This window comes from Brachyistius frenatus, unplaced genomic scaffold (assembly GCF_029030835.1).
Source record: "Brachyistius frenatus isolate BFR_SWC_R1_liver_20210118 unplaced genomic scaffold, ASM2903083v1 Contig_46, whole genome shotgun sequence".
Classification (NCBI taxonomy): Eukaryota; Metazoa; Chordata; class Actinopteri; family Embiotocidae; genus Brachyistius; species Brachyistius frenatus.
The window spans coordinates 121,199-146,591 of NW_027210645.1; the positions used below are offsets into that span (position 1 = coordinate 121,199).

General features: G+C 41.8%; 3 protein-coding genes across 3 annotated transcripts; 1 reads left to right on the top strand and 2 right to left on the bottom strand.

Moving 5' to 3' along the window:
• Positions 1 to 2,106: 2,106 nt before the first annotated feature.
• LOC138623714 (palmitoyltransferase ZDHHC18-B-like) lies at positions 2,107 to 15,156 on the bottom strand. Its single transcript, XM_069703371.1, has 9 exons — positions 14,871 to 15,156; positions 13,170 to 13,330; positions 10,656 to 10,805; positions 10,354 to 10,491; positions 9,927 to 9,971; positions 9,446 to 9,555; positions 9,007 to 9,116; positions 7,661 to 7,754; positions 2,107 to 4,592 (listed from the first exon to the last, which is right to left on the bottom strand). The coding sequence occupies exons 1-9, from the start codon at positions 15,119 to 15,121 to the stop codon at positions 4,188 to 4,190; spliced, it is 1,464 nt and encodes a 487-aa protein (XP_069559472.1). The 5' UTR covers positions 15,122 to 15,156; the 3' UTR covers positions 2,107 to 4,187.
• A 1,031-nt stretch (positions 15,157 to 16,187) lies between these two features.
• On the top strand, positions 16,188 to 24,445 carry kdf1b (keratinocyte differentiation factor 1b). The gene is made up of 4 exons (XM_069703364.1): positions 16,188 to 16,340; positions 17,327 to 18,260; positions 18,372 to 18,458; positions 22,255 to 24,445. The coding sequence occupies exons 2-4, from the start codon at positions 17,333 to 17,335 to the stop codon at positions 22,347 to 22,349; spliced, it is 1,110 nt and encodes a 369-aa protein (XP_069559465.1). The 5' UTR covers positions 16,188 to 16,340; positions 17,327 to 17,332; the 3' UTR covers positions 22,350 to 24,445.
• Positions 20,063 to 21,855, bottom strand: LOC138623705 (uncharacterized). Its single transcript, XM_069703362.1, has 2 exons — positions 21,851 to 21,855; positions 20,063 to 21,455 (listed from the first exon to the last, which is right to left on the bottom strand). The coding sequence occupies exons 1-2, from the start codon at positions 21,853 to 21,855 to the stop codon at positions 20,063 to 20,065; spliced, it is 1,398 nt and encodes a 465-aa protein (XP_069559463.1).
• Positions 24,446 to 25,393: the final 948 nt, after the last annotated feature.

A 25,393-nucleotide genomic window follows, 5' to 3' on the forward strand; every position in this document is an offset into this window, starting at 1 on the left:
CAGATATCAGTTTGTTGTCTGGTTAACCTATTAAAATGCAATGCAGACCATCTGTAATCTCTATTCATGGTTCATTTTTACACAAATTCACATTGTAGTTTGTGTATAAATCTGCTCAGCAGACCTGTCCTTCTCAAATTACATTAATGAAGATAAATGAAATCATTCATAGATATTCAAATATAGAAGAAAGAAATACAACATAAACTTGTCATACATGGGTCAGAGCTTCACATCTGTGCAGATGTTATTTTAAGAATCCTCCCATCTCGCTTATAAGATTTGGTCTTTATATACTTCAATGATTAAATTGTCCAATGATGATGTGATATATGAAGATTACGATCTGTAATCTGAATATATATATATATATATATATATATATTAATACTTATTTACTCATAACAGCTGTAAATGATAGAAAAGCAGAACTTCAGTGGCTTCAACAGTTTGAACCTCCATCACTGAGGGTTAGTGAAAGCTGCTGACGAAGAGGTGAACACAATTCACTCATCGGTTTCTTACAGCCTCAAACTCGGCAGTGGAATTCAGACTCGCAGCCACAAGGCCAAGTGTCCACCCGCCTCCCAAGAGACCACCGCAGCAGTGCGGTTAAAACACCTGTCTCCTCCCTGAGTACCGCTGGACCTCAGGCATCGTTTCACCGGCTTGCATCGAGACACTATTTTCATTTAATTTCAAGTGACACATTCGAAGGAAAAAAGGTTGTGTTAACATGAAGTAATTAGAAATGAGACAAACAGATGCCAAGTCATTGGCTGAGACCAGTGAGAAGAAGGCAGCCTTAAACGGCTCGTTCATAGCTCATCACTGCCATCTGATGGTCACCTGCAGCACTACAGTGGCATAAAAACAAACCGAGCCTCTTTGCTTCACTCAGCTTTATTTTCCTCTCTTTTATTTTTGACAGGCTCAAATCACCTCACAGTTCATACAAATACAGTACAGTATGTTTCCTCATTAATGCGTCTCTTGCATTCAGTTTGACTGACGTCACAGACGGTGTGGGGATGAGTTTTGGGCGTGAAACGATCTCTATGTGAACTACAGACGAACAGCGTGCGCCTACGTTTTAGTGCAGAAACGATCGTTGGGATCTTTGCATTTTTGTGCAGCTATATTGCCATCAGGTCACAACGTGGATGAACACAATATGTCACAGAACTTGCATATTAAATACTGAACCTACAGCTTTCCACCTGAGAACGAACCAACACATCGGCCTTCCTGACACAGCTTAGATTTGTCAAAGCACAAAAAGAAAAAGGTACTTCAGGGAAAAGGAGGCCAGAGAAGCTGTTTCTGAGACTAAATGAGTGTGAGCAGGTTGTACGCTTAAAGTCCTTCTGAGATGATAATGATATACAAGCAGGAGCACTGCTTCAACACAAAAAGGTAGTGTCAGACGTCTAATATGACGTTTGGATGGTTGTAAATAAACAAAATATTAAACTGTAAAATACATCTTTAGTCGTTGCCATGCAGTTGCATTCAATGCCATTTTTACAGCACGTAAATCGGAACAACAGTACACACCAATATACTACTGATACACATTGAACCCTCGGTGCTGTTTGTGCAGGGTTAAAGGGAAAATCCAAAATCCACATTGTGCAGTTTCATTTAACCTTCAAACAGAGATGGCGGCCCACATTAGCATATGAACTGATAATGACATCACTGACTTTCAGTATTCATGGTTCAACCTTTAGAAGAGTCACGTGAACTCAATAAATCCATGTAATGTTTGTCTGAGATGTTACAGATGGGTGACAAATTAAAAGGTGAAACCAGAGAAGTGCCTTCAGAGTCTGGATCACCACATGTCGACTGTGGTTAGAAACCTGCCATAGATCAGTGAGATACCGTGTTCACAATTTCTGTCATTAGAGGAAACAACAACATCCGAGCAGCAACCCACACACATAGCAAGTTTTGTCAAAGATTCGGATCATGAATTAAGGTGGGACTGCTTGTTTTTTTGTGTGGTGTTTTGAGGAGGTTTAGCTGTAGTAATGCTTGCCTACCACAAGAGCAAAGTTCCACCAAAACACGGCCCTCCTCAAAACCATTTTACAAATTCAGGTCTTGAGTGTTTTTCCCTAACAGCAAAATTATCGATGACCTTTCTCCAGCACCAGAACCACATGGTGGCGACAGGTCTGGCTATGTGAGACTAGAGCCTTCAGAGTTTGCCAGACATAAAAGCCAAATGAAGATTTAGGAGTGACGTGTTGGACAATGGGTTTCATGCAAGAGCTGTTTCACATTGTTCTCCTAAAATCCTCTTGCTTTTCCCTGTGAGGCTGGTTTCAAGTAGGATTCACCAAACCTTTCATAGATGGCTCGTTTCAGACTGAGAAACCGGCTTCTGACAAACCCTTTCAGTTCTGTAGAGGATACCGTGTCAGTGTCACGTTTTACTTCGCTTGTAGGTGTGAGAAAAAAAAAACCCCGCATGTATGACCGAGGTAGAAGGTGGTCAGGTGACACGGGTCATATAATGAAGTACAAAGCGTGATGAAGTCCAGAGGAAAGAGATCCGGGGTGGTTGCCTAACTGGGTGTTTTGAGTCATCAACGTGTTTTTTCTTTTAAGTAAATTGCTTGATGTGTGTTTAGTTTGTTACATGACGTATGGAACATTACTGATGTAAAATTACTACCTCAACCTAAAGCACCTACATTTCACTCGTTGGTTGAAGTAAAACGTGACACGGTATCCTCTAGTGGACTGATGGGTGAATTACACGCTTTAGGGTGATACCAAGTTAAAGAGATACAATGTGTTCATGAGGTGTGCCTTCAGAGATATGATCAAATTAAAGCCGTTAATGCTGCAATATTACTTTGATTCAATTTCAGATCCTGTTGTCAGAAAACTAAAAGCAAAAACAAAACAAATTTCAATAGTCACATAAGAAGACTTGAACTGATTAGAAAACATAAATAACATCTGTTTTGGATGTCGTCAGGGCAACGCCGTGCTGTGACACAAATAAAGAGGCAAAGAAAAAGCATCTTTCTAAAGCAGGTGGTCCACGGCCAACATGCAAAGTGTCGGGAGATGATCATTGAGATACAACATGAGAGAATATTACAGCTGATGGTGGACAAAATGAAACTGTTGGGTGCAACAGAGAATAACACTGGAGAGATCTGCATGAAGACCTCGAGGCAGCTGTCGCACTCAGACTCCTTCCGACTCAACTCCAGAGTTAACTCTCCGTAAATTAGCGCGCCATGATGGGTGCAACAAAACGGTGTACAGAATTTTTATCTCACTAAATTTGTTATATATTATTTTGAATTAAATACATTTTTGGATCAGATTTAAACTCAAAATTCAATGAGATGCCAGTTAATATCTTCTGCCATAAATGTACAACACAATAATAAACGTTTTAATCGCTAAAACTAAATCAAGCAGTTAGTTGCCAAATGAACACTGCATGGAAGTTGATTTGGAAGTCTGCACCAAAATGTAAATGTTGGTTTGTCCTTTCATTTGTCACCATCTGTACATCGAGCTGCTGAAACTTCTCCCCACGTCTCCCAAATTGTTCCATTATTCAGTGCCTGTACATCTCGAGATGACGTTATCAGTGTCTCTGTGTCTTCTCTTCAGTTTAAGGAACGCCTGGCTCAGATCCACACTATAAACTGAGGAAGGACATGTGTGATCTCTACGTCTCGGAGGGATTTTCCCTTTAAGAGCAGCTTCTCTCTGTACAGATGTATACAATTTTGAGCTTTCGTCCTCCAAACAAAGCTTCTTAAGCGGATGCATTGATGTCACTGTTTCACAATATTTGGTGAATCTGACATGCTGGTAAATTTCATGTTTTACATGAGAATCATCAGAGAGGCTTATGGCTCTATCACAGCTCTTTTTACATCTTAAAGATATTTGTGTTTCGTGCGCTCTCCGTTAGAAAAACTAAGATGCATCCAGAGTAATCGTCATCCAATCTGCCCTCCTGTTCCACTGCAGATTGGTCACAGTAGAACCTCTCAGTGATTGTCATACTCTGACTCCACCGAGAACTTTCAGAGAACCAACGGTAATAAAGAAAATATTTGTATTACTTGGATCTGACAGCGTTACAGCATGCAAGATTCAAACAATGTGTGGTGTCACTCGAAGAAGCCGTCGTCTAAGTCAGGTCAGTGCAACGAGGCGAAGCTGGCACCTTTGTGGCGCCTGGCTTTGGAGCCGGGCCCGGGGTCCGGAGAGGTCGGGGAAACGGGGTCCGGAGAGGTCGGGGAAACGGGGTCCGGAGAGGTCGGGGAAACGGGGTCTTCGAAGGCCGGGTTGGGAAGATGCAAAGCCGCTCGTTTGCATTTCTTCGAGCGAGTCTTGGTGTGACGTGGAGTCGGGGCGTCCCTGTAGGAGCTGGCTGCATGGTGGGCCCCGCAGCTCGTGGAGAGCTGAGGCGAGGGGTCAGAGTTCACCGCCGGGGTAGTTTCGGGGCAGGGATGAGCCGTCTGAGGTTTCCCCTGAGGACACGAGGTGGACAGGAGGGGAGAGAGAGTGGCCGACTCCAGCAGACCTTTAGTTCCCTGTGTGCACTGGAGGAGGGGAGGTACAGAAGTAAAGTTAACAGGACAAACAGCAGGGTGTGAAATCACTTCAGTGAATGCAGCAACAGCTGTGCAAGATGAACCTATGGCTCGCTGGGAGTTCAAGCAGGCGGCACAGGAGAAGCAGGAGATCATCTTTCATACCACAGACTTACATGTGGAACCATATTAGACCGATAGAAAATCATATTTGATAGTTGACTTAGTGCAAGAAACACCCGAGAGTATCTATGGACATTTTCAATTTCACTTAAACAAAGTTTGATGGCTTAAAGAGCAAAACAATTTTGAAATGCTTTAAAAAGGAGTAAATGTTTACTCTGGTAAAGACCTGAGTGGAAATGCAGTTGGGTGATTGTCACTCTGGGCAATGCAGTTAACATTACATACAGTCATTTTTCCCACATTAAACTATTGATTAAACACTGCTTTCAACTGAATTAATTTCAAAATATCTTTGGCCTTGAAGCTAAACTATACTCTGTAACTAGTGGATGACTTTAGAGAACAAGTCTTTGAAGCCTTTTGTTTTTCACATTTAAAATATTAACTGTTATCTAGATTATTTGTTTTAAATCCTTATAACACCTCAGTTTAAAAGGCAACGATGCTTTAATTGCAGATCGATTGAGTCTGTAGTAATTATGTAGACAGATTTTAAATGACTAAATCCATGCAGATCATTTCTTTATAGAGTATCAGTGATTAAATAGCTGTGATTACCCTTTAATGCACCTCTCAATGAGCGTCCTCCTACAGTTAATAACATTATTTTTATATTTGACAGTAAAAATCCTGTAACATACATGTGTAAATATTGACGTTTTCATGTCCCCTTGATTTTCTATATGCTGTTTTAGATGTCTAACAGGACCAAACCTCTTACAGTAAAGAAAGTCTGTGGTATGAAAAAGGTGAAATTTAAAGATAAGATCTTAATAAGATTAAAATGGGACTGTTTGAGCCCCAACACACCTGTTCAACGTGAAGTCACACACACACACACACACACACACACACACACACACACACACACACACACACACACACACACACACACACACACACACACACACACACACACACACACACACACACAGAGGAAGTGGACTGATACTGGGAGTTTCTCTTATTATTCTGGAATATGTGAACTGAGAGGATGAATAAACAAAACAATGAGAAATGATGACACACGTGATGAAGTACAAGGATACAATTTAATTTGAGATACATAGATAAAAGAGGAACAAATAAATAAAATGAAATAAAGGCGTGAAGGGAAACAAGAGGGAAACGAACAGCTTCATTTGGCACTTTAACCTTTCATATGTCGGGAAACATGACAAGAGAAACAAACCACACAGTAAAAACGAGGGTCTTCCTTCACAGCGTCAACAGTTCATCAGCTGAAGTCCAAAGACTTGTTTTTACATGTTGGCTAAATCAGTAACAAAATAAATCTAAGACTAGAAACAAAACTCAAGCTTCAACTGGTTTTCAGTTCATATCCTCTGCACACGTAGATAAAGAAAAAGCTTTTATAACTGTTCTTTTAGTGTAAACAAAAAGCTGTCTGTGTTTCTAAATGTCACACAGCAGCTCCTCCACGACTGGATGTGAGAAGATTGTAACTGTCTGAACAGCAGCTACGTCATGTAAACAAAAGTTACTCTACAACTCTCCAGGTATCCTTTTATATTCTTTGCTGTCAGGGAAACAAGAAGAGAGATTTATTTCTTACAACTCCTGCTCTAAAAGCTCCTGAGCTGGCTTACAGTACTGCACAGGAACGAAATACTGAGGTATAAAAAAAGGTAAAAAAAAAAAAAAAAAAAAAAAAACAGAAAATGTAAAAAATATATTATAATAAAGTAGCTGTAATACTTTTATCAAAAGAAAATTTCTGCATTTAACACACTGCAGTTAAACTAATCAAGTTGAAAGGCCACCAGTGAACCCACCTGACTAAATCATACTTTAAAAACATAAGCTTGTATTTAAATGACGTATTTACACAGAAGTTCGATGATGTTAGAAGATTGGAGTTACTTTTATGTCCGTATGCTGAATAGCATCCAGCTGCCAGTTCGCTCAGCTGAGCACAGAGACATGAAACAGGGCCAGGCTGTCTCAAATTAAAATATATGCCTGCTGACACGTGCCAATGTGTCTTATTTACACAATGATTTTGTTTTGTTTAACTGGACATAAACAGAACAAGGATTTCAGTGGCGACGTTAAACTGTGAAGATGGTTGGTTCAAAATTGAACCAAATCCCAAAATATTTTTTGGTGTGAAAATGCCCCGCAGCATTCACACTACGAGGAAACACAGAAAGGCTTCAGAGGTGTTCGTGCTATGGGTGTTTGTTTTTCCACTTTGGACGTTCACCATTTCATAGCAGTTTTTACTCTAAACTGAACAAACCACAACGTGACTTTAAGTGACTGAAAATGAAACAATCTTCCCCTCACAGACAACAAGCTGAGGTCATGAGCAGTAAAACACGTCACACTTCTCACACATGAGGTTTGTCTCTGCAGTCATAGTCTGGGACGACCAGTAGCTTCGATGGCTAATGTTAGCAAACTTCAATAGAAACTGCTGAGTAACTGACATGTCTGACTGAGTCTGCTGACGTTTAGAAAAACATGCAGAGCAGCTTTAATGTGGAGATGTGAGACGGAGGTTAGTTTTCTTATCTCACTCTCTAAAAACAAATTTACTCAAATGTTGGACTGTTCCTTTAACTTCTAATCAGGGCGTGCTAATATTGTCTAACTGATAAAAGAAATAACTAACATTGTTCAAGTGTTGTTTGCTCTGAAACAATGAATGCCAATATAATAATAATAATAATATAAACCTGTGACTGTAGTGTAAATACAGCACATGAGCCCCCAGCAGGCAGACGGATGCTGGGTTCAGGCTACAGCAGCCAACAACGCTTCTCAGGCAGAGGAGGAGGAGTTTAGGTGGGAGTCGGGGGGGTTCAGGCACGAGGGAGGGGGGGGTGTTCCTGCAAGTCAAAAGCCAGTTGAGAAGAACCTCCTACCACGTTTATCTCGCTTTTACTGGGCAGCTCGATGTCCACGCCGTCCGTCTGAGCCGACTCGTCCGCGGGCAGGAAACCTCGTCTGTCGATCAAACTGCAAGAAAGGAAGGAAGGAAGGAAGGAAGGAAGGAAGGAAGGAAGGAAGGAAGGAAAGTTACTGGAGCGCAGGTTCCTCTTTTAATCTCAATATCTCGTGTGGACATTTTCATGTATGTTCACTGAACATCAAACAGACTCCAAATGTTGTTAAAAAGGCACTATGAAGTGAACACTGAGTCTCTTGAGCCTGCGTTATCTTTCATGCACAGAAACAGGAATCTTTCAAAATAAGACAGCAGACTGGGATTCAGATGATTCATTTTAGAAACATTTCAAAGGGAGCTAAAACAAAGCTATTCGTAAATTAATAAAAATCACAGGCTGGTGCAAACCCAGACAAAATCCTTTTAGTGACTATCTTGATAATCCATTCATCATTTGCCAACTACTATTAAACAACAACAAGAGGAGAAGCAGAACCTGCAGTGGGAACGTATGTTTCTGGTATGAGACAAACAGGAGAAACATGCAAAGAGCCACAACTGTCAAAAAGTTCTTCTCCAAAAAAGTAAACAAACAAATGAGCTGCAGTTCAAAATCAGTCATAAAACCACATTTGCTGAAACCTCCTCTACGTCATAGGTTGGAGTTTAATGAGTGTTTAGGAGGTACAAATGTTTAAACCTGCTATAAGTCATGTTATTTGGCCACTCGGGGGCAGCAGAAACGATGACATACTGTATGTATGACCACCTTTCACATGAGTCTGCCACGTTGTTACTGCTGATCTACTGAACATGACACAGCAACAATATCATTCATTTCAAGTCTCCGTCCACACGATGAATCTACGTCCAATAATCGCTCTCCTTTGGATCTGGTTTGGTCTCAACCAACTCCCGAGGGAAACCTGCGGCTCCAGAGCAGCTTAATGCTCCACTAACTGCGTGTCTGCTGTTGGTGGTGTTTATTGGATGTTTAAGACGTCTGCCTGATGCCTCCAAAAATGCCGACATGACAGATGTGAGAGTAAACTAAAACAGCAGTTGTAGCCGGGCAGAAAAGCAATAGGTCAAATCTGCATGAAGCCGAGGGGAGATGTAGATTCAGCTGATGTTTGCTTCAGCTTTCACATTGTCATTTAATACATGATTATTATAAAAATGCGAGGCAGTCTGGTCAAACAGCAGATTACATGGAGATCTGTGGCTGAGAGCTGCATATGAGCACCACTGAAGAGACTCCATCTGGAGGGTTTCCTCATGTTTTGTTAATAATTCATAGAGTCAGTGAGAGTCAGGAGTCACCTGGGTGGCATGGGTGCACAGAGCACTGAACAGCAGTTGATGAAGATGTTTTTATGACTGTACGGGTTGGAGACATCTTCTCCACTCTTTCCTGACCAGGAGCCTTTAATCTGAAAAAACAAACAAAAAAAAACCATATATTCTGGTTATTAAAATTACAAGATTTTGTATTTTTTTTTTTTTTCAAAAGATATTAGTATTTTTTGTTGATGAATTTTCTCCAGCTAGCCTTCCACAATACAAAGCAGCAATATTTGCAGATATTATAACTCTCTTTAAAAACTAAGAGCAAACAGCATCAAAAGTTTCAATGATTAAGTTCAAACACATTTCCTAAAACTCCCCTCAAATCTGATATGAATGCTTTTCCTTGAATTTCATGTGCATGCCACCAAATAAAGGAAGTCTGCTGCAACATCAGTCACACGGCAGCACTCACGTCTTCGTTAGTGGTCAGGTTGGAAGCCACCAGGTATGTATGGAAGCCTGAGAGGCCCAAGATGGACCAGACTGAGAAGAAACAAATCACCAGCTCCACTGCAGTGAGAGGTCGCTGTCAAGGAGAGCATCCGTGAGGAGGTCGGCACAAGAATGATTATTATTTTCAGTCTTAAGGGTGATTTTTATCTTTTTTTTTTTCTCTGCGTAAAGTGAAGACTGCCGCCATTGCTCACGTGTGGTTGACTAGTAAAGGTCTCAAATGCAGCTGTTACCAAGGAAACAGTGACAACAGTTATCAACACTGATGATATTCAGAGAGGAGAGGAAGTTATTTAGGCATTTTTCAGCAAGTGCAAAAACAAATTATTTGACATGTATCGTCCAGTCGGAGGAAGGGAGAAGAGGGAAAGAAACACATCAACGGTGTTCGTTTGCTTAAAGAGTTTGAAACACATCTGCCAGTCAAGGATATCTGCCAGGACTCTCTTGAAGAGCAAACACCAGGCCTTTTCCTCCCTGAGCCCCTGAAAGAGAAGAGAACATAACAGTGTCACCAAAAACTGGGTTTTTACCCCATTTCAGAGAATAAAGTTGAGTCCAAGAGTCCAAAACCGACAGTTGAAATGTAGTTTTGCTGATTTCCAGAGCAGTAATCAGTTATTCTGACCGTTTAGTGAGTCGGACCAGGTAAAGAAAGTCAGACGTTCAGAAGTCACAAGACCAACTTAAACAACTTTCTGTATATCTTTCTTATCAGACACCTGAACTATAACGCTAATGTTGTAAGCCCCGCCCATCTGGCAGTCAGAGCGAGACAAAACAAACAACAGCAGTTCCTTGTCGGTTCTGATCTCTCGACTGTTTTCTAACCGTGAAAAAGCCGCCGACTAAAACAAAACCACGTACTCAGAGCGAGATGAGTGGTCACACAGCCGAAGATGAACGCCGTCAGGAAGGATAGCGACACGATGAAGGTGTAGAAGAACCGGTAGTTGCGTTTCCCAACACAGTTCCCCACCCAGGGGCAGTGGTGGTCGAATCTCTCTGAGGGATAAAAGAAAAAGTCACGGTGAACCGCTGACATCTCAATTGAAAGGAGTTTTGGAAATACACCGGCAAGCATGGAAGCCTGTTCACTGTGGCCCTGTGGGGCCTCTTTCATTATTGATGGTGGTAAATGTCAGCGTGTCGGTGTGTCTGCAGCTCACCCACACAGTTGTCACACAGGCTGCAGTGGGAGGTGCGCGGAGGCCGGAACATCTTGCAGGTGAAGCAGTACTTGAGCTTCACCACCTGCTGGTTGATGAGGACTTCCTTGGTGCGCGGCGGAGGCCGGTAGCTGGTGTTTCCAGTGTTGTCTACCGAGGAGACAATACAGACACAGCGTATTATTTGAATGCTGCTGACTTTAAAGCCTCAACACACCTGTGGTCCAGGTGTTCTTTCTTATTTTACCCAATTGAACCTCTTCTCAGAAAACAGTGGCTGAGTACGGAGTGTGTTTGACGGACATCTTCTGAACTCTCCTGTAAACCTGCAATTATTTCTATTACTTATTGCTCGGCAGATTATTTTCTCCATACATTGAATTATCATTTTGTCTGTAAAATGTCAGAAAATAGTTACAGAGAAATAGTCCGTGTCCTACTGACAGTCTAAATACTGAGAAAGGCCCCAAATCCACATTCACTGCTATCAAGCACCAGGAACAACACATTCACTTGTTCAAGCTGATTTGACTTGGAGTCAAATTAGAATGAAGGCTGGTTGGACAGCTCTGGAGATGAAAGGTCCTGTCTTTGAAACTTTTCTAATGTTTTATTACCATTATTAATAAAAAGGTATTTTGTTGTTTTAAGTACAGAAATCATCTCAATATAGGTTTTTATTTCCTCTCTTAAGCTTCTCTTTGGAGAACCACCAAGAAACCAGTGAGTGCAGGTGGAAATACGGGCAGAACAATACTCGGTATGTCAACATGAAATATACAGTCCTCTGCTGCTGAGTGTTTCAAGTGGGAACAAGGTGTGTTTGTTTGTTTGTTTGTTTGTTTTGTGTGTGTGTGTGCGTGCGTGCGTGTACAGCCATGCTGTCGATCCAAGGTAAACCCACCAATAGAAACTCTTGTCTCCTCCACCACCGTAAGTCTCGCACATGAAATCCAACTTTTGATTCACAATCAATGAAGTCTGATTCACAGTGAAAACTATACGTGACTCAGTAAAGAGAAAAGCTTCATCAGCAAAATTCTCAAGTCTGTGACCAAAACCAACAAAACTGTAGGGGATGACTAATAATTTATTCTCAGTTCATAAATTTTTACTTACATTTTACCTTCATACTTTCCTGGTAAAATCAGATCTGACTGCATCACTGGGGTACGACAGCTTTAACACATTTTTATGCTGGGTTTGGACTACGGCCTGATAACAGCCTGACCTGAAAGACAAAGTTGTACGAGAACGTGTACGTAGTTTATAATAACTGACAACTAACGGTGCCTCACAACGTCCCAACAAAGACTGTCAGAACTTTTTAATCTTCTCTTGCATTGTGGCAATTTCCACAATGAGTGTGTGACGTTGACCAATAGGAGCACAGAGCTCTCACTCGTGCACACTATGGTGAAGTGATCGACATGTCATGCTGTCCAACCCAACGGTCCACGGAAGGTTTTTCTTTCTCGTTTTCGGCTTTTTTGAACACACGGTTGACAGTATGATCCATAACGCATAGATAAGGTTTAAAAAGTTGCATCCAGAACGTATCATTATATGTATCAGTATACTTTTCTCATTATAGTTTAGCATTTTGTAATGACAGGAAATGAGAGTTCCTATGTAATTGAAAGCTGTACAATTTTGAATGAGACGCTTGTGAAGAGAATACCGAGTCCAACGACAGGTCAGGAATATTTCCTTAATGATGATGTGCTTTGTAAATGTTCGGTACTTGGGCCACAATCCTTGTTTAAAAAACAGCTGAAAATAAAGCAGTACAGTTGGATAATATGAACATCTTACATCACCACAGCCTTAACTTTGGTCATGAGTGGGAGTTTCTGAGGTGCACATGAAGCCAACTTTAGACACTAAGGTCATTATAGGAGCACGCCATATGGAGAGGAAAGATAATGTTGGCAAGGCATAAAACTGACAGCGAACATAACTGATGGAGCGCTTTGAACAGGTCTGAAGCTGAACGAGGGCAGATTGGGGAAAAGGAATCTGTGTAGTGACTTGTCAAAGCCATGCAATCGTGATGTCCAAATTTAGAGAGGCAGCAGGACACCTTTCTGCTAGAGAAATTACCTTAATGGCAGCCAAAGTGGCATTTATTAAACTCAGTCACGGCAAATTCTACTCAGTATGTGTCGAAGGTTTCAATCCTAACACTTCTGTTTCTTTTTATAGGGAAATAGTAGCAGAACAATACCTTCAGTCTCAACTGTGCTGTAAAAATAAACCAGGACCTAAAATTAGACTAAAGAGTAACTTACAAAGAAATGACTTGAGTTTAGGGCTCAGATTTCCTTCAGGAAACACAACGGCCACACGGAGCCAACGTCGGTCTAAATTCAATACTATAAACTCGATATACGACACTGGAGGGAATCAGTAAGCACTTAAAAACTGCGATAACAATATTACGACACTTGGTATCAAAGTCAAGAGCTCGTCAGACACCCTCTCGACAGCTGCTACGTGCGACGCATCCCATACCGATCTGTTTCTCGATGTCAGCAGCTTCGTCCGGCGTGGCTCTGGGCAGGATGCCGGGGTCGGTGAAGCTGGTCTGGAGCAGCGTGATGACCACGAACACAAAGAGGACTCCTCCAATGAAAGGGATGCAGCTGGTCAGGTGTTTGACCAGGAAGGGACAGCTGTGATACGGGGCGGCCAGACAAAGAGAGGACGAGTTACTGAGACACGTTGACTTCATCAAAGGCTGGGAAATAATGCCCTATTTTTCAAATAACCGAGCCTGCAGGAACCTTTTATTTTCTTAAACCCACTGAAGGATCTTGTTTTAATTAACGTTCAGTGCTTTTAATCACCATCACAATCCCTGCAGACAGAACACACTTTTCACTACCCAGAGGCACAGAGAACTTCCTCATTAAGTACTATTCCTTTATCATTTAATGGCTTCAATGTGCAACAAACACAGATATTCACACAGTGCAAGAGCAAATGAGGCTTCAGTAAGTTCCTCTTTTTGGCCAGACGACATAATGAAATTGCAAATACAGGTTGCTGTGCTTGGTAGAGCCAGTCTGTAGCTATGGGTGATATGTGCTAATGCTAGGGGTACTGTCCATTGGTGGGGGCACCCCAAGTAAGGGGGGGGAAAAAAAAAAGTACACTTTTAACTTTTACTGTTTTATTACTTCTACTTTTTTGATACTATTATTTTTTAAATATTGAAAAAAAAATTTAAAAAGCCCACAACAACGTAACTGAGCTGCCTGCAACATCACTTCAGTGCATCACCCCCCATAACATCAACAAAATATACAGAATAACGTGTCAAAAACAACAAAACCCTCTGGTGCTGAGAGGAAAAACAAGACGACGAAAAGCAGGAAAAGGTGAATGAATAGTTTACTGAGTGCAGTATTAGTAGCTTCATTTGGATGAAAGTAACATTTGCTAATGAGTTAATGTCAGTTACTTCCACCTTAAATTAGAGTAAACTTTGAAAGACTTTATAGTGGTTAGAGGAAAAACCTAAAACACCATTTTGATAAATACCCTTTTTCTTTGAAGCGTTTACTGTCGTCTGCCTCGAGAAACCACACATACATTTCCAATGACATCTTATTTGAGTTAACTAATGCTGGCTCTGCCTTTGTAAGTATTAATTATAACCAGTGCAGTTTCATGATTGAGATATCATACAGTATGTACAGCTGACGTATGCAAGGTGTAATTACTCTTTAATGATGATATTACTGGCTGAGTTTCACCATCAGCAGCTACTTTGTTCATATAAAATGACACACAATGATCACGCACAATTTACTCCCCTCTTCACCTGCACTTTTGAAATATTTAAATCCAACCAATGCTGATTCTGGACCACCTGCAGACACTGTCTGTTCTCCATCAACACAATGGGTGGTGGGGTAAGGTGGTGCAAGGAGCACCAGCTAAAGCCTAAATTCCTCAGAACCGGCTCTGCTAGTGTAACTAAAAAATATCACCTTTTAATGGGTATGTAGGATCAGCTGTTCAGTTTGGAGTAGATGCAACACAAGGGACAGAAGTCCATTCAGTAAAATGTCAATTTAAAGATGTGGTTCGCCTCGTCAGTAGAGAGGTTTCTTCCACACATATCATACCCTTGGACCAGGACAGCCACTGGACTCGCAGGTAACATGACAAAATGGAAAACCTAGAATAAAAACAAATTGGACTCACTCAAATATAAAGAATAAACCACTTGTGACGAGGATGAGGCCCAGGGTCAGGGGCAGGACCCCACTCTGCCGGGCCACTACGACCCGTCCATCGCAGTAGAAGCGGTTCTTCCCGGGGAAAACTTCCCACTTCCTCCGGGGTCTTTTCGGCTCCTTCCTCGGGTCGGCGTGGTGTCCCTGCTGAGGCAGAGGGGTCAGGGTGGGCGTCGGGAGTGCCTGCGGGTCGATTTGCTGATACTCGCAGTTTTTCATGATTTATAAAGGCGGTGCGGCTGATCTGTCCCAATATGGACATCACCGAGTCCCGTGCGCTGCGAGGCAGCCGGACGCAGCAGATGTCGTCACTAATCCGACACGGTTGGTATCCAGCTGTGAATAACCGGGAGAGCCCGAGCACGAAACTGCAGCTGCGTTACTTCCCATGCCTCTCCGTGTACTCTCCAAGTCCGGTTCCAGAAATACTTTCTAGCCCCGATTCAGGCGAAAACCCGCCGCGCGTCGTCCCGCTTCTCATCGGGTCCATTCAAACCAGCAGCGGAGTCACTGAACATCTGGAAACCCTGAGGACCACTGCTAGCCGCGTTAGCCTGCTCCACCTGGACATGTCAGACAAACCTCTCCGCTGAGCGTCGGCGTCCCGAAATTAATCAATTAAACGGAGTACAAAACTTTGTTATTTTTTGTTTTTTTTAATGTATGTCGCTCTCCCGCCATGAGTCGCGATATATTTCGCGTTTCCATAAAACGAGTCGTCCGGGAAGCAAAATGCAATGTTGTTAAATTCAACACAAAGAAAAATGCGTGTTTCCGGTTGTATCCCTTTCAAAATAAAAATCCTCTTAACATTGTACGTAAGCCATCATTATGATGGAGCTCATACAAATAAACGGTCCACGATGTTTTGGAGCACTTGAACTGTGATTACTGTGTTTTCTGTCAAACATCTACAAATTGTGAAATGTCAATGTAGCTAGAAAAACAGTCCAACATCCGGTAAGGTCTGTTCTAGTTTACTTGACGCCGGTTCGTTAATAGCACCGGAAATATACCAAAATAAAAGTAGGATTTTTTTTTTTACTTTTGATTTTAGGATATTTTTGATGAAACGTTGTATTTGATAAAGGTCTTTTCAGCTATTTGCTGCATGATTCAAATAACTTTACAGTGTGACATTATAACACGTAAAATGCTGGAAAAAAAAAAAAAAGCACAGTGCCAATTAAATATGCGTTTTACTTTCTGAAGTCGCTCGTAACCGGAAGTCCAACCTCGTGTTGCAGCTACCTGGCGCGCCTCCTCCACCTTGATTCTCAGGTACACGGATTTGGTCGAAAACTAGAGTTAACCTGGCACGTTGGAGCGGAGTCGAAACAAGGAACTACCATTATGGATTAAAAACATCAATGTTGAGCATAACGTGGGGAAGACAACATTAACTCGGGAGTCAGCTGCTGGACGCGCCGTGTGAACTGTGAGTAATGTTTGGGGAGAGACTCGTAAGTCCTCTAATGGAGGAAAGAGAAGCAGCGACAAGTCGCCATGAAAGTGAAAATAGTTATAATTTACAAGAGAAAATATCAACTCACGTGGGTCCAAAATTAAGATTTAATTGAATTTGTGGTTAAATTTGGAGAAAACAACAACAAAATGCTATTTCCGGTTAACTTGTTAGTTTAAGGCTTACTGATCGTATACTATTGTAAACATTCGTCCCAAGGTCCCAACACGTCACAGCACGGAACTCCAGACACCGTTTAAAAATCTGTCAATTTAAAGCTCATCGTCTTTTCAAATAACACATTCACCCGGCAAAACATAAACCAATATCACTTAAGATTTAATTCGGGGTTTTTTCTTCAATTCGGCATGCATGGAAATGTAAAGCACTTTGTTATTTTAATTAAAAAAATGTCGTTTTTTTTTTACTTTGGCTACATCACCAGTCAAACCAGGCAAACATTACTACTAAAATCACTTTTAATGATGACATTTGGTCATATTCATTAAGTAGTTGTTTGTTCTCAGCGTGTTGTCAACTTTGTCTTTTGAGCAAAGGAGCATTGAATGTTTTAAAATGAAGTTATATAAGTGGCTCAGCATAAACACTGGAGATGAGTTTAAGGAATTCAATGTTTTTTTTCTCTTCTGCTAATTTGACTTGTTCTTTTTGCAAAACTCCCTGACATCACGTGAGTGAATTTGATATGAATAGTTGATTGTCTTTTCCATAAAACCAGTCAGACTACTTTACCTGCCACCTGAGGGTAGTAGTTTCACATTTGTTTTGAAGGGAAATGCCCTCAGGTGGCTTCAGGTGATTTTGGGTTTTGCTTGACAGATTAGATTGATAGCAGGATTGTTTTTTGGGTGATGGCATTTCAACACTGTCTTATCATCCAGTAAAACCTCAGTTGACCTCACATTTCTCATGCTTGTCCTCGGATTCCTTGGAGCCAGGGAGTCATGTCTTCTGGCAGCAGTGGCAGCCTGAGGAACAGCTCGGGGCCCGGCAGCCATGTGCTCGGAACCAGCCGGAGCAGCAGCCAAAGGTCGTCATATGAGGAGCGCTGCGTGGACCCGGTGGAGGACAGGCTACCGTTCCCAGAGCCAAAGACAGTCCACAAAGCTCACCTGGAAGATGCTAACGGGAAGGAGTCAGAGACGATTGGCTTCATTCCTGGCTCAGCTGAGGCTTCCCCTGAGGCACAATCCTGCAACCCCTGCACCTCTCTGAGGAGCTGTCGGACTTTTATGTGCAGCGTGCTCACCTGCGGCCTGTACAGGGTCTGTCAGAGCTCCATACTCACTCCGTGCCTGGCACCAAACGAGAGTTCCCCAGACGAGCCAGAGAAGGTGAGCCTCCGAGCTGCAAACCCAGGGGTCAACAAAGGAGAGGACGGCACAGACTGGCTGGGGGACGTCCACATCGCCGGAATCAAAGTGGAAAGTCCGAGAAAGTATTTAGATGAGGAAACCACATTTTCAACATATGTGGAGCCGCACGGTGGTCAAACACAGCCCGGCCATCCGTCCCTGTGTGACTCTATAAGGTTTGATGACCGGGAGGATGGCGAGGAGGACGTAGACTCCCTGATCACTAAGAAGCTGCTGGAGCTCTACTCTGAGTATCAAATCGAAGAGTTGGCCAGGTGCACCTCAGACTCTGTGTTTCTGAGGAAGAGCAAGGACATCAACCATCTCATCAATGAGCTGGTGGAGGAGCACAAGATGGACGAGCAGGAAGCCGAGTGCAGGCTGGTACACGGCATCATCCGCATCAGCACTCGGAAGAGCAGGAAGAGGCCTCGAGTCTCCAGGGTGGAGAGGACGCTGTCGGACAGCGGGAATGAGACAATGAGGGAGAGCGGCTCCTTTTCATTGAGAAACAACAGTAAGTAGAGACAGCTCTCCCTCCTCATCTCCAGACATATCAGTGTCACCTATGAAATGTTGCAGAAATGCCTCGAGTAGGTAACAGTCTCATTGTGTCTGTCTCTTCAAGATGACTACAAATCAAATCCCAACATCCAGATATCAGAGCTGACCCCCTCCGATCAGTATGCCAGGGACATGTGGAGGAACAATGGAGGTAACCTGCCTTAATCTACTTCAATAAGTTATTACACACAAGAAAAACCTCATTTTATTTGAAATCAATTGTTAAATTAAAGCTTAAATAGTGTTCCTTTCTCTCATTTTATTGCCAGCAGTTATAATTGTAATATAGGTCATTCTAAAAAGGCTGGAATCGGTCTATAAAGCGCCCTCTGTGTATACGTTTTTAATCATAAAATATGAACTCCTCCCCTGTTTCTAAAACACCTTTATGTACCAGAATAAAAGCAGAGGACATGACCTCGCTGTCTTTTATGGCAGCAACAATCGTGTCCGGTTACTTTACAGCTTTGGGTAAATACAGCCTGTTGAATAACAACAATTTTTAATGTGTCTGTAACGATGCACAAAATGGTAAAAATGACATTTAAAAGTGTCTTTTGATATAAATATACATGTTTACTCCACAGTAAACATGTAAGGAGGAGTGTCGTCGTCTGGTGAGAACAGTGAATCTGCAGCAGTGTCAATCGCTGTGTCATTTATTGACATTTGGTGGGTCAACCATAAAATTTCAGGAAACAATCCACACAACAGGAGGCTTTGTGGGTCAACTGACATATTCATAAGTGGACTGACTTACTGGCAGATGAACATAAAGGCGCTGTTAAAATTGACCCTGGGCCGATTTGAAAAAGGCTTCACCGCTGGCAGTGTACTTGTGTAAATAACCTTTATCAGTGAGGGGAGCACTGCAAGGCACACATGCTCCTGTTTGGACTGGACAGTGAAGTCCATGTCTCAACTGTTGTAAATGTGCTAAATTACAACTGGGACTATAAATGGGAAGATAACAATATGAGAAAACTAGCGTTGGCCTTGTGCATTAATTTGCTTTCTTGTGCTAACTTTCTCAGATTTTTTTAAGCGAGTCGTGTGTTTAAAGTCAGATTTTCCAAACTCTCTTTACTATTTAAAGCTATCATAAATGGCATTTTTGAGTTTGATAGATACAATCTGGTAAAGGGAACATGATATTGAACCTCTTAAGAGTATTTGTTTTAGGTTTATTGTAGTTGTGTATTTTCTTTCATTAGATTTGGTTCAAATTTGAAAAGTTAAATTCATACAGATTGAACCTCGTATTCAGGGTTAGTTGCACATCAACTACCTTTGAATTGTTGAACATTGTGTTGTTGTGTAAACACATTGTGTACAAGACAAAGTTGCACCAGTTTAGTCTGAGCTTGATGGCGTGGGAATAAAAAACAGGGCAGGATTGACTGGCACACAAAAACCCATCTTGAGACACACTATCATATACAGCATGTGTCTCTCTTAAAAAATGTCACTAAATTATTTAGTAAACAATGAGGAGTCACGTAATAAACAAAGGGTGAATGAACTAAGGTGATTTGTTGACCAGTAAATGAAACAATGGAAACACCGTTTGACAGTGTCACTTTAGTTTATTTCATTTTTATTTCACTTTTTTGTCCATTGCAACACACAAAAAGCAATTCATGAAAAAAAATACAGCTCTTTTTAACCTTTACATTTATTACAACTGTTGGTGAAGATAAACTGTATCAGATTGACTTTTTTATATTCCCTTCCATAACTACAACAACAAAGTAGCTACAGTCTCAAAAATGTCCCAAAACCTGTGTTGACTGAATGATAAGAGGGAGCACTAGTGGCTGTAGGAGCACTAGTAGCTGTAGGAGCACTAGTAGCTGTAGGAGCAGTAGTAGCTGTAGGAGCAGTAGTAGCTGTAGGAGCAGTAGTAGCTGTAGGAGCACTAGTAGCTGTAGGAGCACTAGTGGCTGTAGGAGCACTAGTAGCTGTAGGAGCACTAGTAGCTGTAGGAGCAGTAGTGGCTGTAGGAGCAGTAGTGGCTGTAGGAGCACTAGTAGCTGTAGGAGCACTAGTGGCTGTAGGAGCACTAGTAGCTGTAGGAGCAGTAGTGGCTGTAGGAGCAGTAGTAGCTGTAGGAGCAGTAGTGGCTGTAGGAGCACTAGTAGCTGTAGGAGCAGTAGTGGCTGTAGGAGCAGTAGTAGCTGTAGGAGCAGTAGTGGCTGTAGGAGCAGTAGTAGCTGTAGGAGCACTAGTGGTTGTAGGAGCAGTAGTGGCTGTAGGAGCACTAGTAGCTGTAGGAGCAGTAGTAGCTGTAGGAGCACTAGTGGCTGTAGGAGCAGTAGTGGCTGTAGGAGCAGTAGTGGCTGTAGGAGCAGTAGTAGCTGTAGGAGCACTAGTGGCTGTAGGAGCACTAGTGGCTGTAGGAGCACTAGTGGCTGTAGGAGCACTAGTAGCTGTAGGAGCACTAGTAGCTGTAGGAGCAGTAGTAGCTGTAGGAGCACTAGTGGTTGTAGGAGCACTAGTGGCTGTAGGAGCAGTAGTGGCTGTAGGAGCACTAGTGGCTGTAGGAGCACTAGTGGCTGTAGGAGCAGTAGTGGCTGTAGGAGCACTAGTAGCTGTAGGAGCACTAGTGGCTGTAGGAGCACTAGTGGCTGTAGGAGCACTAGTAGCTGTAGGAGCACTAGTGGCTGTAGGAGCACTAGTAGCTGTAGGAGCAGTAGTAGCTGTAGGAGCACTAGTGGCTGTAGGAGCACTAGTAGCTGTAGGAGCACTAGTAGCTGTAGGAGCAGTAGTGGCTGTAGGAGCACTAGTGGCTGTAGGAGCAGTAGTGGCTGTAGGAGCACTAGTAGCTGTAGGAGCACTAGTGGCTGTAGGAGCACTAGTGGCTGTAGGAGCAGTAGTGGCTGTAGGAGCACTAGTGGCAGCTGTAGGAGCACTAGTGGCAGCTGTAGGAGCACTAGTGGCTGTAGGAGCACTAGTAGCTGTAGGAGCACTAGTGGCTGTAGGAGCAGTAGTAGCTGTAGGAGCACTAGTAGCTGTAGGAGCACTAGTAGCTGTAGGAGCACTAGTGGCTGTAGGAGCAGTAGTGGCTGTAGGAGCACTAGTAGCTGTAGGAGCACTAGTGGCTGTAGGAGCACTAGTGGCTGTAGGAGCAGTAGTGGCTGTTGTGTTGCTTGGTAGGGCAGAGCGATGTGGACAAAATCAAACATCATGAGAACACCTAGACATCAATACTGTGACAAGATTGTACAGATGACTATTGGTGGTTTGACAAAATACATTTCCACAATAATATTTTCAGAAAATGCCATCACTGTAATTCAATGCAGCTTTTAAAACCAGGAAAAGACAACAATAATGCCATATTATGGTCTTCCAATATCCCTAATCTCACATCACAGTGTTGATATAATATGGATATACTGGTCAGCCCTGTTCCTTGGTGCATTAGCGCCACCTGTAGATTAGTGGAACTGAAGGGTGACCCAACGGCTGAGTAGTGGGGTCGCCCAACACAGTAGTCAGCAGTGATTCCCCGGTTGGATTACCGGCCGGCTGGACCTTTACTGCATCTCATTCCCCTGCTGGATTTGCCCACATTTCAATTATCTCTTCACTGCTCCTGTCTAATCCAGGGAACGTGGAAAAAAAAGTATTTATAAAAAAACATGAGTAGAACTATTAGAGACCATTTTTGAGAACATGATTTGCATCACCTGTGTGCTTGAGCCAGTGCATCTTCTTCCTTGTGTACGTGCGTGGAAACAAACAAAACAGGGATCCACACGAGAAAACATTGCTCCAACCACTGTTCTGGTTTAATGGATATATTTCTATATATAATATAATGTGGGGAACTCTATACAGCAACATTTTTGAACAGGTTTTAAATGCTCTGTCTCCTTTCCAGGCGAATACTCATGATTTCTTTTGTTTGTTTGTTTGTTTGTTTGTTTCCTGCGGCCTTGCAGGTCACACTTCGAGTTCTCCGACAGCCTACTCCCCCTCTCACACGGACACTGATTCTTCAGGCGTCCCCCTGATTCGCACCTCTGTGAGAACATGACTTCTCCTCGCTGCGTCCACAAGGTCACACACGGACGCTGAAAGGAGACACTTCTTCCAGTCTGGCCGTGACTTTGCTGTGGAAAAAGAAAAATGTGAAAATTCACAGTCTGAAGGACTTCGGTGAACTCAGGGCTCTGTGTGTAGGTATTTATGGTTAGTAAATATTATGTGTGTATTTGAAGGACTGCTTGCCCTGCAGGCAGATGTCACCAGCAGCTCTTAAATATCGTATCACGATTAACCGCCCACTCGTCCTTGAAGGAGTTGTGGTCGACAAATCTGACTCTCGTGTTTTTAGTTTGATTACTCTGCAAAAGATATTTGATTATTTTGATTGTTTTGTTTTATTCTTTTTGTGCATATTATATCATCCCCTCATTATCATTGCAATGTTTGTCAATTTAAACTCTTTTCATTGCTTTCAATTCAGCGGTTATGTATCACATATTTACAGCTGTTGTTCCTATATTATGTTTTCAAAATTTGAATTATTTAAAATGAATGTGAGAGGCAGAGGACTGCCTAAAGTGGAGATAGTGTGAAAGGATGAAGAAAAATATAATTATTGATCAGAGGTTTTATGTGTGCATGGTTGTGCGATTGAAATAAGTAAGTTTTACTTAAAAACAGACTTTTTAAAGGAATAGTTTAACTTTATGGGAAATATGCTAATATGCTTTCTTACTGAGACTCTCTCGGCAGTACGCTACAGCCATTGACTGTATATAAAAGTGGACGTAGCTTCCGGGTCTGAAGAATGAGGCCGATGGGAAAGTGCTTATGCTGCAATATCACCGGGTGCCACTAGAGGTTGGCTCCAAAAAGCCTCCATAGAGTCCCATTCAAATTCTCATGAAATGTGAAGTCAATATTTTTTTTCCTTTTAGCCAAATGTCTGAATCTCACTAATTAGCACAGTGTGTCATGTTTGTTTATTCCATATAAAAACTAGTTTATTTTTTGTACTTAAACAGGATTTAATGTGTTTGTGAGCTTTCAAGGTGTTGGTAAGTGTATTTAATTAAATTTGGTCAGAGCAATGCTAGCTGTTTTACAGTTTTTTAGCTGTTTTAGCTTCACATTTACCACACAGACATGAGAGTGGTGTCTTCCTGTAAACATATTTCTCAAAATCTACTATCTATTTTAATTCTATCTAGAAGGAAGTTCAAGTTAAGAACTGTAAAAAGGCTAGAAAGTCAGCCATGAGGTTTTTATTTTTCCTATAATGACATCATAACAAATAATAATTTGTCCAAACAACGTGAAGTATGATTTTTTTTTTTCTTATTAATATTTCTTATTAACAGTTTATTAATAGTGGCATGATATGAAGCTCCTGTGAAGCAGATATCTCTTAAGCTTGTGAGTTAATCGTGTGTTCGATGCTTTCTGAAGATTGTTTTTGAACGTTTCCTTCCATCTTTTAATTTAAAGTTAGATAAGTCAGTGTGAACTGCAGCTAAACTTCAGGTTGTATAATTTACTATAACTTTTTAGTGATGTTATCCTGAGCCAACTAATGAAGTAAATGTGTTTTCATACTAAATGGCTTGTTATGTTTGCTCTGGGTCTTGATGGGAATGTGTCCAGCTGAGTCAGTACAACTTATTTAGCTCTGTGGCCTTCAAATCAACACTAGCTTATGGATACTGTTGGTCAAGAACCCCATTGTAGTAAAGAATAAACCACTTTTTACTCTTTAGATCAAATTAACTGGGATACTTAAAAAAAAAAAAAAAAAAACTGGCAGCACACTGTCTTTAAATGAGTCCGGGGTTTGTCTGCAACACCAGTGTGGTTATAATGAAATTATGTGAAACTTATTGCTCTGCTTTGCAGCAAATCAACCAAAGGCATGAAGTGCTCACTGAAACTATCCTAACATACTTGTTTTATCATGAAACTGGTTGAACAGTCTGTTAAAGAATTACATTTGGTTTTCACTCACATTGTACAACGCTGTCATAGGTTTTCTCAGGAGAAAGTGTAATTTTTAGTTTTGGCCTTTCACTTTCTATTTTCAGCAGAATTGTCTTGATGTGACTCATTTTTTAACAGACGTCTCATTGTTAAATCAATAAATGAACTGAAAGAGAAACAGAACCTTGTAGCTTGTTGTTTGCCACATGAGGGAGTCAGAGTACGGACTTCTTTAAGGTCAGGTGTTACTGCTTTCTCTGCCCTCCCTCCAATATGGCAATTAGAATAATGATCATTTGTTCTCATATATTGTTTTATAGCATCTAACACTTTAATACAGCTGAAGAACGTATTACGATGTTTGGTTCAGGTTCTTTTTCAAGTTGCGTTGTATGAATTTTAACATTACAACACTCATTATTAAACACTTATTATACACCGACCCACAGTTAGTGTACTCCCTGCAGTATTATATACGTTGCCACATTCACACTTTGGAGAAGCAGGCAGTTGTACAAGTGAGCTACTGCTCCGGAGGGGACGACAGACAGCTCCTTCTGTAGGAGAACGGTGTCGACATCGCTCTCCTCAAAGGCACCAGACTCCTCTGACAAAAACAGTCATTTTACCTCGCAGAACACAGGCGGGGCTGATCTCCCACTCACTTAATCAGTTAGGTTGTTTGTGTTGTTGGGTGACTTTAGTGTCAATACTGATCCAAACAAACATGGTAAAACACCTCTGCATGACTTTGGTGTTAGTTTGGATCTGAACTTACAAGTTAAATCACCACCAAAGTCACACAATAACACAACAACTCCCGTCTTCTGTGAGGTCAAAATATAGATTTTTTTTTTTTTTTTTTTTCCAAAGGAGTCTGGTGGCTTTGAAGAGAACAGTGTGACAGAGCGGTTCCTGTCTGACAGCAAAGTAAAGCTGTGAAATAGTCACAGTACTCACTGACATCACTATAGTTTCTCTTTTGCTGGGAAAGTACCGACCCTGAAAGGAGCTGAAAACAGTTCTGGGAACTGCAACGATCCTGAATTCCTGCAGTGTGGACACAAATAAAAGGTGTACATCCAGTTCTTATAACTACATGAACTAGTTCCCCCAGTC